The 15140-nt window shown below is 36.8% G+C and overlaps 1 protein-coding gene across 2 annotated transcripts in view; it reads left to right on the top strand.

The window, feature by feature from the left end:
- Window positions 1-15140, top strand: part of GALNS (galactosamine (N-acetyl)-6-sulfatase) — a 1207745-nt gene that overhangs the window by 751882 nt on the left and 440723 nt on the right. For both annotated transcript variants that reach the window (XM_044081696.1, XM_044081697.1), the window contains exon 10: window positions 3542-3678. In XM_044081696.1, the coding sequence (XP_043937631.1) occupies window positions 3542-3678 (137 nt within the window). The remainder of the gene's footprint in view (window positions 1-3541; window positions 3679-15140) is intronic.

Consider the following 15140-nt stretch of genomic DNA (forward strand, 5'->3'; position numbering starts at 1 on the left):
AGGCTTAACTCTTTTAGTCTTCATTGTATACCCTTATCCTCCGGCTCCCTCCTTATTACCCTTCTAGCCTTTCTCTTGGGTCCGCTTCATTAATTTGATTTTCTTCTTCCTGTAAGGGTGGCTGAACTGTACCCAGTTTTTCAGCTATGGTCTAATAAGAGATACAAAACATGCTGCTATAACCTCTCTTGTCAAATCCTTCCCAAGAAAAAGTATCTTAGCATTGTAATGGCTTTGGCCACAATTTTCTTAGTTTCTGCCTGGTGATTCACTTTATCAGTCAGTACCACTTAAGAGTCCATTCTTGTGCTGCATTTTTTGCCTTCCTTTTGCATACCTTTTCAGCCGATCATCAGCTGCATGGTGTTGCTTCACTTCTTCCTAATTCTGTTTAGTGTCCCTGGTATTCTCCCACTCTAAGGCTGTGACTAATTCCACTATTAGGGGTTGAGCAAGGCAGATACTGAGAGGAGCAACCCAGCAATGCCATAAACACTGTCTTTGTAAGCCACGTATTTTGTGCTGTCCATAACTGGGTGGTGCTGCTTGGCATCACTCACTGTACCGCATGTAATGTCAAATCCCAACAGTATGCTGTATTCTGTGGTTATTTACTATGTGATTACAGCACTACCCCCATCGCCACCAGAAAGCTAGATCACAAATGGAAGCTCTACCCTGTCTTCTGGAATGGGCAAGCCAACAATTTTCTCTCCTTCCCAGCCAAGCTTATCCAACTCCTGAGTCACTAGTGAAACTCAGGGCATGTGATTTGCAGTCAGGGTTCCATACCTGTATGCCACAGAGACATTATTTGTTCTCAGCTATTTAAGGTGACTGTACCCAGTTTTGGACTCCAGGTGAAATGCCTTGCACTTTCCCAAATGTTCTAGTCTTGTTATATTCCTTTATAAGTTCACCCTCCCTTCTCACTACCACAGTCACATCCATCTCCATCTTTTTTTTTTTTTTTAACAAAAACATCTTTATTAAATTATCACATATGATATAAACAATCTTACATTTGTATAAATGAAAAACAAACCACATTAACACAATTTAGTTGTAAGCATTATGCATCACAGACACTGTTGAGACAACTGTAGTTGCAAACATTATAGATCACACATAATACAGCCAGTCATTGTCAATTAACTATTACACAGCTCATTCACATCCTGCCTTCTTTTAAACCTTGTTCTTCCTCCGCATATAATTTTCCCACAACTCCCATTTTCCTATGCTCCTTCCCTTTTCTAAAGAGTTGCTTTATCTCTGTTACTGTATTCACTACTTCTGGTAAAGTTGGTTTAGACTTTGATTTCCATTTTCTACAGGTAATTAGACTCAGCAGGGCCTTACTGTCTCTAGGCATTTCCGATCCTGTATCATAGCTCAAAAAGATCATCTCCTTAGTTACACCAGTTTGCTCAGTCAGTATTTCTGACAGAGCAGTCTGTAGGGAATCTTTAAAGTCAGCCAACTCATTACACTCCCAGAAAGTATGTTTCCAGTTAACCTATTTCTTCCCCATCACACCTCCAACATTTGCTGTCTACCTGAGGAAAAATTATTTGGAGTCTACTTGGGATATAAAAATACTTATACAAACACTTCCAAGAAAAGATCCTAACTCTTCTAGACTTTGTTGCACATTTGGGAGATATACATATATCCCCCCATTGACTCTTTGCAAATTGCTTATCCAGTCTCTCTTCCAATCCTTTCTAAGCTCCTCTGATTTATTCTTATAGTTCTCATGCAATATTTTACATGTTGTACTAATTATTCCTTTTTAATGGCAGCTTCTGTTCTAGATTCTATTAAGAACTGTACCAGTGCTGGTCTTTCTTTTAGAACCCCCCTATTTCTTTCTCTTTGCCTATACTCTGATACCAATCCTTGATAGTGAAGGCAATCTCTAACCTGCAGTCCAAATAAATTCATGGCAGCTTCCCATTCTATTGCCTTCCCTTTCTAGTTGTTTGCTCTCAATACCTTGGATCTTTTGCCATTTATCTCCAATAAATTCCAGGCACCTCTTGCCTATTGTTTGTATCCCGAATTGCAATCATCCCTATCAGCAGAATCTCTTTTCTCCATTCCCGTGCTGGATTAGTTCTTAAAATACTTTCTGCTACTTAATGAATATAATATGCTGTATGATTGTCATTCTCCTTAAGGGTCTGCATCCATCTCCACCTTATGTATACAGTGGATATAAAACGTTTACACACCCCTGTTAAAATGCCAGGTTTTTGTGATATAAAAAAATGAGACCACAATAATTAATTTCAAAACTTTTCCCACCTTTAATGTGACTTATAAACCTGTACAATTCAATTGAAAAACAAACAAATCTGTTAAGGGAAAAATATAAAAAAATGTACAATAAGCTGATTGGTTAGGTTAAGTGTGCACACCCTTAAACTAATACTTTGTTGAAGCACCGTTTTGGACCAGTATATATTGTGATGTTCTCAATTGCACTGCCCCTTTTATAGAGCTTCACTTTTAACTTGTATGTTTAACAGTTTGCTAACTGATCTTTGCAGACATTTCACTTGCTACCTGAGCCACTAAGAGAGAGGCAAATGTAATATACATGGATATTTCAGAGTAACCAGTCAGCTTAGCATGTCTTTGAGAGGTGATAAGGAACTGGAGTACCGAGAGACAGACAGTGTCTATAAGTAAAAATCGTACAACACACCTAGGGGCCATGAGGGAGTGACACTAACCATTGTGCCACTTAGCCACCAGTTGTGTTTGGCACTGGTATTTCCTAAAACACCCATTTACAAATAGAACATAATATAGTATTATTCTATTTGTGGCATACTGTAGCAGTGGTTACAAAGGTATTATACAAGTCCAAAAGTCTTGCAGGGCCTTTAATTATCTGTGTTCATTGCTTCTGCTGTCACATACGACTGGCCCAGGCCCATAGTTACTCCACTGTGAGAAGGTTCAGGCGCTACTAAATATGTCCATTTTACTAGCATAGATCTGTCCTGTCTGACAGCAACCATTATTTTTTCATTTCCAAACACTTAAGATAAGAGAAAATGTATGCTGACATAGATGGGTGTGCCTTTGGTACATCTGTAAGTAGTACTCCAGATGTTTCCTTTGCTTTTACATCTATTTTTGAAGAAAGGAAAATGTCAGCCCTTATCTTCCTTTAAAGGTCAGGAAAAACTAACCAGTGAACCCTTCCCTTTCTGTAAGAGGCAGGCACTGTTGTCCTTCCCCAGCCAATCATCGCAACCAATACTCACATCATGTACACATCCAGTTGCTTTCAGTGCCTTAATCTTTTCAGTGTAGCTGAGATGAAAACATATTTGGTAGGGGAATACTTTAAGGTTAACAAAAAAGTGTAATACAATTATTTATTGTTCTGTCCTAATAACAATTGCTTGCTTGTTGTTGAGCTTTGCTGGGGAAGAACTGAAAAAAACGGACTTTGAAATTAACTTGTTAATATAAGTGGTGTCTAATCATGATGTAGCTTGTAAGTATTGTGTTTTAATTTCAGGTCAGTTACCAGCTGGGTAGCTTGATGGATCTTTTCACCACCACCTTGTCCCTGGCTGGACAGCATCCCCCTGATGACAGAATTATTGATGGCATTGACCTCTCCCCAATTCTTCTGCAGGGAAAAGTTATTGATCGGTGAGTGAATATTTTTTTTTCATGACATTTACCTTAAAATTACAAGATGTGACTAAGAAGGCTGTCTTAGTGTGTAACTGTTCTGATCTCCCCTTCTTAGATTCTGTTTGTGGTAGAAAATGTTTAGATTCTCTAAATCTGTGCTTGGTGGTTTTTGTGTTGCAGTGAGTCCACATAATGTTATATTGAAAGATAGGAGAGTGCACCCAGACTTTTTGCTTTCTGGGTTTTTTTCTACCACTTATACAGTTTGGGTCTCATTCCTGATGGACATTTTTCTCCCAAGCTCTCCAGCAGTTGTTTAATCAACAGGCAGGACTTACCATGTCACCACTTTTACTGCTTGGAAAAAGCACATAGTGTGAAGCAGTAAATACAACGAAAAAAGACCAGGATTCCAACATATCAAATTTATTTCACACTCTCTGACGTCTCGGCATACACTGCCTTCTTGGAGTACATAATTAATTAAAATAAAGCACATGCCATATATACATCAACAAATTTGACAATTAAATGATTAAATCAATTAATGAAATAAAATAATTAAAAGACACTTCTCTTAAAGCAACACATGCCAATTAAAATCAACATTCATGCCCTTAGGGAACAAAGTTTCAAACTTTAATATATAAACTGTTTCTTTATAAAGAAGCATATTCTTACTGTTACCCTCACCCAAAAAAACACAGTTGACTTTTTCCAAGATAGTAGCTTGTAAACCAAGGGTTGAACTACCATGTGCTTCCAAAAAATGTTGTGCCACTGAACTTTGTTCTTTTTTATTTATTATGTTATGAACATGTTCTAATAGTCTTGTTTTAAAAGCCCTTTTAGACTCCCCCACATAAAACTTATTGCAAGGCTATCTGAGGGCATAAATAATGCCCTCAGTGTCACATCTATAATTCCCACGTACTTCAAATTCTTGACCGTTGAGAAGTCTAAAATAAGGAACAGTAAACCTACATGCCTTACACTTGCCACATCCTAATGTACCCGTATTACTTAATGATTTATATAAAGTCTCCTTCGGACTTTGAAATCTAGATTTAACCAGAAAACACTTAATATTACAGCCCACTCTATATGAAGCAAGAAGTTTCTTAGGCATCCAAGAACAGACAACCTTTAAATTTGATAAAAATTGCCATTGTGCTTGTACAACATCAAATAGCCACCACTATATGTGGTAACAAAATACATATTCTGTTCAGATTCATTGTCATTACATCTATCAAAGTTACCCCTCCACTTACTGTTCTTATTTCTTCTATATTCATTATAATGTAAGCCATACTTTAGTAATTAAATCTTTATCATAACCTCTCTTTTCAAACATCCCAAAAGTATATCCAACCTCTCTTAAAAAATCTTGTTCGTCACTGCATAACCTAAAAAGGCGTATGCATTCACCATACGGCAAAGCCTCTATCGTGTGTCCTGGATTACAACTTGTTGCTTTCAAATAATGAATATCCCCTTGAAACTTCCCGTGTACTTTCATAGTTAACATTCCATCCTGATTCAGCATCAAATCGACATCCAGAAAGGAAAGAATCTTCCCTATCTGAATGCCGTCAAATGTAAAATTAAACCTATTCACCTGTAACCCATCCAAAAATGTCTGCACTTCATGTTCACCACCTTCACATAAAACAAATGAAATTATCAGTAAATCTAAAATAACATTTAACATATTGACATTTTTTTTCTATAAATGTATTCTAATTCAAATAATCCCATAGTTAAATTTGCATATGAGGGGGCAAAGGCTGCCCCCATAGCTATTCCACATTTCTGATGATAAATGTCATTATTAAACTCAAAGTAATTATTATTCAAACAAAAATGTATTAAATCCACAATGTATTCTGTGGTGGGTGATTCCCCCAGGAAAAATCTAATGGCTTCAAGTCCATGACAATGTTTAATGTTAGTATATACACTTTTCACATCTTGGGTTACCCAGTACATATTATTTGTCCACTGAATTGACTTTAACTTATATAAAAAATCAAAAACATCCTTAACATATCCTGGTAATGAAACAACCTTAGATAACAACAGAAAGTGCAACAATTGACCTATGTTATAGGTGAAATAATTACTACCTGAAACAATTGGATGCCCTGGAGGGGCCTGAGTATTCTTGTGTATTTTTGGTAAACAGTAGAATGTGGCAATGCTATAACTACTCATGATCATTTTTTTCTTAACATCATCACTAGTTAAGTAACCTAGTCTAACGCCTTTATTAAGTAAAAATTTAAATTCATCCAGTGCTTCCAAATTATTAGTTATATCTACCTTAGAATAAGTCACATTGTCATCCAAATGTTCGTAGCACATTTTCAGATACTGTGATACATGCATAATAACCAATTTATTCCCCTTATCAGAGGGTTTATAAACAAGCTGTTCATTCATGGACATATTTAATAGTGCTTCCCATTCCTCTCTTGTTAAATTGTAAACTATATTCTCTTTCACACTTAAACATTTTTAATTCAGATTCAACAAAAAAATCCACCATTTTGTGAAAATAATTAATATCAGCATCATAAAAGCCAGGACTATATCTATTATGTGTCTTAACACAACTAGTATCTAATAGGTTATAAGCATTGTATTCGTCATCTGAAGCACATGAAAAATAGTTCTCCTCAGTACAAAAATCAGTAACATTACACAGCTCATTTCATTCACTGCAGCATTTAGAATCAAACATATATTTCAATTGTAATTTTCTAATCAGTCCGAAATTGTCTTTTTTAACTTCATATAACTTGGGAATAACAGTGGGAACATATTTCAAACCACAATTCAAAACAGAAAGTTCAATACTAGATAACACATACCCGGACAAAGTGATAACATATCCATTATTATTACCATTTGGTTTATTTGTGGTAATTGTTCTGAGGGGGATAAGAGCTCCATTGATTGGAGAACTGATTCTCTCTTTGTCATTTCCTATTTGGAGGTTCTTCAATTCGGCCATTCGGCCCATTCCGTAAGGTCAGACTAAACTCTACTGGTATTTGTGCCCTTGGCAATTCCGGATACTCTTCCCCTTCACGAAACTCATCTTCACCTGTAGATGTTTCATATGTAGTGCATAGGGAAGAAAATGAACGCCATTCCTTACTTCTATCACTTCCTTGAAACCTTACATGACCTCTATTCGATCTCCGATTGGTTCTCCCCCCAAAAGCCATACTATCATAGTAGTCTCTGGTATCTCACAAAAGTTTTTTATTTTTCCTTTGTAGAATTTCGTCCTCAAGTGTTTTAAGCTTTATATTTATATCAATGAGCAATTTATCAACAGATTCAGAGCCAGGTGATGAAATTAGCTTGCTACACATACTACTAATTTCAGTTCGCAATTCTTTTTGTTTCACCCTATCCCTTTCCACAAGGATAGACAGCCATTCTAAAGTACATTTATGTGCCGCTGTGACCCAACATTTATAAAACAATTTATCATTGTCATTCTTCAAATCAAATGGTGTAGCTGGGTCTTTATAAGATCTTAACCCTCTAGGGGTTATATCAAGTTCAAGATACTTAGTAAGGCTCTGAATGTTGAAAAAAACTGCAGACTCTTTCTTCATTAATTGCTCAAGCTTATCACACATAGTCTTATATTTCGGATTAGCAGCATTATCATACCTTCTTCCAATGGTTGAAAATGAATTAAGTAGCCAGTGGTTTCTTTCTGCTTCCCATTTATCCCACACAGTGGGCTGGTTTTCAGTAAATCTGTTATTGCTATTACTGACAAATGCAGGTTGTAGTTCCTCACGATTTGATTCAGAAGGGTGGGTAACAAAGTTATCCAACAAGCATTGAGAAGTATCCGTAGAAGAATTCCTGAAAACTCTAGGTAAATCCACATTGGGATCACTGGCCATAAGTTCACAGCAACAACAAAAAAATATAGGAAAGAAACAGCAGCAAATACAGCTTCCAAAAAGTGTTGTGCCACTGAATTTTGTTCTTTTTTTATTTATATTAGCACAAACATGTTCTAATAGTCTTGTTTTAAAAGCCCTTTTAGACTCCCCCACATAAAACTTATTGCAAGGACATCTGAGGGCATAAATAATGCCTTCAGTGCCACATCTATAATGATAGATGTAATGACAATGAATCTGAATATAATATGTATTTTGTTACCGCATATAGTGGCTTTAGTAGAAGGCTATTTGATGTTGTACGAGCACAATGGCAATTTTTATCAAATTTAAAGGTTGGCTGTTCGTGGACGCCTAACAACTTGTTGCTTCATATAGAGTGGGCCGTAATATTAAGAGTTTTCTGGTTAAATCTAGATTTCAAAGTCCTAAGGAGATTTTATATAAATCATTAAGTAGTAGGGATTCATTAGGATGCGGCAAGTGTAAGGCAGGTAGGTTTATTGTTCCTTATTTTAGACTACTCAATGGTCAAGAATTTGAAGTACATGGGAATTATAGATGTGACACTGAGGGCATTATTTATGCCCTCAGATATCCTTGCAATAAGTTTTATGTGGGGAGTCTAAAAGGGTTTTAAAACAAGACTATTAGAACATGTTCGTGATATGATAAAGAAAAAAGAACAAAGTTCAGTGGCACAACATTTTTTGGACGCACATGGTAGTTTATAAGCTACTATCTTGGAAAAAGTAGACTGTGTTTTTTTGGATGAGGGTAATAGTGAGAATAAACTTCTTTATAAAGAAGCAGTTTATATATTAAAGGTTGACACTTTGTTCCCTAAGGGCATGGATGTTGATCTTAATTGGCATGTGTTGCTTTAAGAAAAGTGTCTTTTAATTATTTTATTTCATTAATTGATTATTTCATCATTTAATTGTCAGTTTGTTGAGATATATATATATATATATATATATATATATATATATATATATATATATATATATATATATATATATATATATATATATATATATATAGTATGTGTTTTATTTTAATTAGTTATGTACTCCAAGAAGGCAGTGTATGCCAAGACGTCAGAGAGAGTGACATACATTTGATATCTTGGAATCCTGGTCTTTTTTCATTGTATTTGCTGCTATTTCTTTGCTACATTTTTTTTTTTTGCTGTTGTTGTGAACTTATAGTGTGAAGGTGTGTCTCAAGTGCCAAGAATGAGGAGAAGCAAGATGCTAGAGGCCTGTATCAGAGCTGTAGGTAGCTGTTCTGGTACACTGTGCTGTTCACTGATCTGGCAATCTGATATGTCTTCCTCCCAAATTGAGGACTGGAAAAAAGAAAAAAATTAAAAAATTGTTTCATATTTGAGGACCAATAATAAATAAATAGGGGCATCAGTGTCCTAGACCTGGTCATTACCAACATGGGCGACCGGTGTTCCACACCAGAGGTCAATTCCTCGTTGGTCAGATCTGACCACAAGCTAATCAGCCTAGACATCCACATCCATATCCTCCAAAAAAAGGAAGCCAATCTGGTGGTCCCCTGCCATAAACAAACTCTACAACAGGAGAAGGAAACTGTTGCAAAAAAAGTAAAATCCTATGACTGGAAGAACACCCTGGTCAGCCTCAGTAAGAAACTGAGATTCCTCATAAAATCCTCCAAAGCTAGTTATGAAAATAAAATCGCCACTAATTCTAAAGACAACCACAAAGCATTCTATACCTATGTCTGGAATCTCAATGGCAACACTCAGATCTGCTCTGAGTTACAGCACAATGGCACTAAACATACAGAACTAACTGATATTTCCAACATCCTGGCAGATAGGTTTAGTGCTAACTTTACCCCCCCCCACCCCCTAAAGGGCCCATCTGTATACCAGAAGAATGCAAAGTTCCTGTAATCACGACTGCACAGGTAAAAAACACACTCTCCAAAGCCAAGAACACAGCATCCATGGGACCTGACAACATCCCAGGCTGCGTTCTACATGAACTACAGAATGAACTGGCACCTCACCTAAGCACCATGTTCATAGGTTATAGGTTCATAGGCTGGTACTGGGCTATCTGCCCAAAGGCATATAGTAGCCCAGCCAGGTTGTGCAGTATTCACCGCCCCTTTAGTAGTTCCCTAGACCCTTGTACTAGCAGCTAGTACCCTTGGCCCCTATCTAGTAGTGCTGTTGGTGTGATCCCCAGTGTGAACGTTATGTTACCCATCCACTCATCAAGGTTCCTCTTGAAAAGTGCTAGTGAGGGGCTCTGTCTTATGTAGATCGGGACCCTGTTCCATATTAAGGGAAGTCTCTGTGAAGGGAATCTATCCCTCCAGCATGTTCTATTCATTGTTGTGTTGAGGTTTATATCCCTAGAGCGTGTAGCTCGAGTAGATTTGGTTTTGCTAAGATGGGGCATGTTCAACAATTCTGGGTTGGACATGACTCTGTACGTTAGACAGAGATTGCCTCTGAGAAAGCGGTATGCAACAGAGAACAGTCTTAGTTTTTTCAATCGTGCTGCATAGGGCAACTGTTTGAGGCCAGTAATCCTCTTGGTTAGGTACCTCTGTGGTCTCTCCAGCTGCTGGAGATGTCTAGCCAGGTACATTCCAATTGGTGCATTGTATTCAATTATGGGTCTGATGAGGGAAGAGTAGAGGGGCACCATTACATCCTTAGATCTTGATGCACACCCATTCGTGATCAGATGGGTCACATAGAAGGATTTTCTAACCACTTTGGCAACATGGTTATCAAAGGAAAGCTGACTATCTACTTGGATCCCTAGATCCCTTATTTCTTCTTCAGATTTCAGGGGATTACCTCCTATGTTGTAGTTTGCAGGTACTCAGTTTTTTCCAAAGGGGATTACTACGCATTTTTTTGCATTTAGCTTGAGACCATGGCTTTGACACCATGCATCAGTCTCATTTAGGCCCTTCTGCAGGATCTCCATGTCGGCCGGAGATTCTATTATAGCACCCAGTTTGCAGTCGTCCGCAGACTTAGTCAGCCACAGCCCTTCCCTGCTTGCCTGTACTTCTGAGAAGTATATGCCAAACAGAAGGGCCCCCAGGACAGAGCCCTGAGGTAGACCACTCGTTACTGGTCTGGATTCGGACATAGATCCCGCTACTCTTACTTTATGGGATCTGTCTGAGTGCCAGTTTGCGATCCATCTTGTGATGTAAGGGTTTATGCCCAGGCTGGTGAGCTTATCAATAATACCTGAATGGGGAATGGAGTCAAATGCTTTAGAAAGGTCAAGGTAAGCCGTGTGTACCTCCTTTCCCTTATCTATAACCTGAGTAACTGCCTCAAAGAAATCCACCAGGTTCAGGAGGCATGTTCTGCCCTTGACGAAGCCGAACTGTGTGGCGTCCAGCGACTGGAGGTTCCCAATCTCTCCATTTATGAGTTCCACAATAGCCTTACAGATCAGACTGGTCAGGCTTATTGGTCGGTAGTTCCCAGGGTCAGTTGTGGCCCCACCCTTGTGTAGCGGGACCACCGTTGCCGTGTGCCATTCTATGGGCACATATCCTGTGGAGAGGCTGAGACTGAACAGGGTATTAAGATGCAGGGTTAATTCCTTTTGGAGCTCGCGTATGACACAGCCTGGGACACCATCTGGTCCCATGGAGGCAGTGTTTCTAGCTTTAGATAGAGTCTTGTTAACCAACATATCAGTAATAATTGGACTTACACAATCCCCTGGAATGGTAATAGGCCCTCTAGGTGGGGGGGGGGGGATTTGCACTGAACCTGTCAGCCAAGATGTTGGCAATGTCAGAAGGGTCAGTGTATTTTGTTCCATTTTGTACTAGCTCAGAACAGACCTGAGCGTTGCCATTTAGGTTTTTGACGTAGCCATAGAAGGCCTTATGGTTATCCTTGGCAACTTTCTTTTCAAAATTAGCTTTAGTTGACTTGATGAGGGCCCTCAATTTCTTACTAATGCTGATCAGGGATGATTTTTCTACTTGAGATTTGGCCTTTTTTTGTATGTCTCCTCATTTTATTGTAAAGTTTGCTTATGGCCGTGGTCCACCAGATTGGTTTCTTCTTGGTTGAGGAAGGAGTCTTGGTTTTATTTGGGATAGCATGGTCCATGCAATCCTGAAGTTGCATATAGAGTGCCTTGGTGTAGGATTACGCATCCTGGATATCATTATCCTTTTGCAAGGGAATAGTGAAGCTTTCCACTTCGGATGCAAGTAGTTTGAAGTTTGCTTTGGAAAGCAAGGTCAGTCATAGCCTCACCTCAGGCTTTGTGCCCACTGAATGCCGCACAGCGACGGTTACCCACTCCACAAAGGGGGGACCACCATGGACCCTGGGAACTACCGCCCCATTAGCCTAACGAGACTGGTCTGCAAGGCCATGGAAAGTATCATCATGGAACTTATAAACAAAGACATTGGTAATCTCCAAACTTTGGACCCCACCCAGTTCGGGTTTGTAAAAGACAGATCATGTCTCCTAAACCTCAAACCAAGCAAAAAGGCTAGGAAGGAAGTTGGGAATAAACGCAGCTCGTACGGGTGCAAGTCAACCAGATCACGGGTATTCTTTTAGTAACACAACAAATTTGTTTCAGCACACTCCAACGAAAGAACAAGATGGTATTGAATAACACCAACAAATTTATTTCAGCATACTACAAAACAGCAGAACAAGAAGGTTAAGCGCTTTCAACTGGTGCGATGCCAGTCTTCCTCAGAACCATTAGACAGTGTTTCCTTCTGAAAATAAATAGCAGCAATACCTGCGGTTTGAAAAACCGCGCCAAAATCTTTTGAAATGTTTTAAAGTGACAGTATCAATTCTACATGAAATATCAGCATAAAATATGCCTCAGTTTCGGAGTTTAACCGCATTAATCACTTAAAACACATTACAAACAGATATTAAATTCTCCATACATAACACAACATAAACTAGACTTGTACTCCATAAAAATATACCATAACTCCTTAATCATCCCAATTCTCTCATTAAATTTGTAGCAATTGAAAGTAATCTATACTTATAGGATAAAGGTCAATAAATTTCATAAGATGTGAAATTATGTCCATGATATTATATTCTAATGTTTTTTATGAAATTGTTTTTTATGAAATTGTTTTTTAAAAACACTGATGTTATTGTTTGGCTAATATTGTATGTTTGTATATGTGAATATAAAAATTATTAACTCATAAAGTATTCTGTATACTACCATATTATAACTAAAAACTATATAACATATATGCCTATACATCACAATAATATTAATCTGGTTGCATTTGAAAAAATATATATATAGTGCTACATAAGTATTACCACATAAAATATACCACAATGTAAAAGTCGTAATGATGAAAAATCTATATGGATGTGTGTGTTTTATGGACCAATGTTATATAGAAAATGATGTATCTATAATAACTATATACACAATATAAATAACCATTAAATAACTACTATAGGATATAATGGAATAAATATATGTTGTATGAAATTGATTTTAATCTAAAAAAGATTTATTTTAAAAATGATTTGTTTTAAAATACTTATTATATAAAAAATGCTTATTATAAAAATAGTACTTCTATAAATAATAAATATAATATATTTAATACATTTAATATTATATATTATATTATTTATATTATATATATATGTGTGTTCCTATAGAAATTGTAAAAATTGTACTATATTAACAATGCTCAGTTGAGGAATTATAACACTAGTATGTCTAACGTTAAAAAATAAACAATATGTAGTGTATGCAATAGTAAAAATTAAAATTATTGAAAATATTACTGGCCTAACTTGTGATTCAATATATAACCATTAATCACACATAAGAAATGGTTTAATGCTTATAGAGTCATTAAGACCTGGATACCTGGTGGCATTGGTTCTAATTTGCCATACACTCTCTTTTAATGCTAGTTTATTCTTCCAGTTGCTTTCTTGTGTATTTATTTGGTCTATAATGGTGAATACGAAACTATGTTGTGCCCCTTTATCTAGAATATGTCTATAAAGGGCATTTGTAGTGTCTTCTTTGCGTATTTTGTAATAATGTTCATATATACGTTTTTTAATGACCCTTTCCGTTTTTCCTATGTAATATGCTTTACATGCATTGCAGCAGGCGACATAAACCACTTGTTTGCTATTACAATTCCCACTCAAGCATCTAATAACTGTGTGGTTAATATCTTCTAATATTATTTTGTCTACTTCATTAATATAACGGCATTGGCGGCATGTTCCGCATTTTGTACAACCTCTCTTTTGTTTCGCCATCAAACCATTTTGCGTTTCTGTGTATTCCAACATCCTTTTTATGTTGGGAGCAACTTTAAATACTATTTTAGGTGCATTTCCTAATTTATTACTCAATTTGTTGGAGATGATGATATCCCAATGTTTGGTTAAAATTTCTTTAATATAATGCACATATGGAGTGTAAGTTAGAACACATACTCTGTTGAAATTATGTTGTAATTCCTTTATCTTGATAGTATTGTCTGTATCTTTAACTCCTAATAATGGTTTATATTTGTTGCCCCACTGTGATATAACATACTGGGATATTCTTTTTACCATTCTATCTGGGTAGCCCCTCTTTCTGAACATACTGCATAACATATTAATATCTTCCTTCATAACATTCAAACTAGATGACATTCTTGCTATTCTTATACATTGTCCTTTAACAATGCTTTTAAAAGTATAAGGTGGATGATTACTACTATATGCAATATAGTCATTAGAGAATGTGGGTTTCCTGTATATTCTTGAGGCAAAACCCACATCTGTGTGCCAAATAAGTGTGTCCAAATATGCAATTTCTTTGCTGTTGTAATTAAACGTGAATTTCAAAAATTCTGTAGTATTGTTAAGAAATTCGATTAACTCACCTATCTCTGTTTCAGTACCCTTCCATAACACAAATAAAGCGTCCAAGAATCTTGCATAAAATTCTATTTTGTCATAATATCTACTTTTGAATAGGTGTTCAGTTTCCCATTCCAGCATGACCATGTTGGCAAAAATGGGAGCGCACGATGCTCCCATGGCCACACCGGTTTTTTGTCTAAAATATTCACCCTGAAATGTAATATAGTTGTGATCAAGGACTAAGGACATGAGTTCAGTAACCACACAAATTTTGTCCCAACTAAAGCCTGAATACTTTCTAAGGCTGTTAGTGAAAAATTCAAGCCCTATATCTTTAGGTATGCAAGAAAACAAATCTACCACATCAATTGTGATAAAAATATATTCCTTATTCCATTTGTCGTCAGTAAGATGACTTAGAAAATTCCATGAATCTTTCATAATGTGTGGTACCGCATGATAGATGTGTTTAGTCCATGTATCTATCAGGACACCTATATTAAACGTTTTTGATCTTGAACCTGGCACTATAGGTCTGTATGGTGGGTCTTCAATTGATTTATGAATTTTTGGTATCCCTATAATTTTGGCAAGTACCGGATAATCTATTC

Source organism: Protopterus annectens, chromosome 8.part1 (assembly GCF_019279795.1).
Source record: "Protopterus annectens isolate FY-2018-M chromosome 8.part1, PAN1.0, whole genome shotgun sequence".
NCBI lineage: Eukaryota > Metazoa > Chordata > Ceratodontiformes > Protopteridae > Protopterus > Protopterus annectens.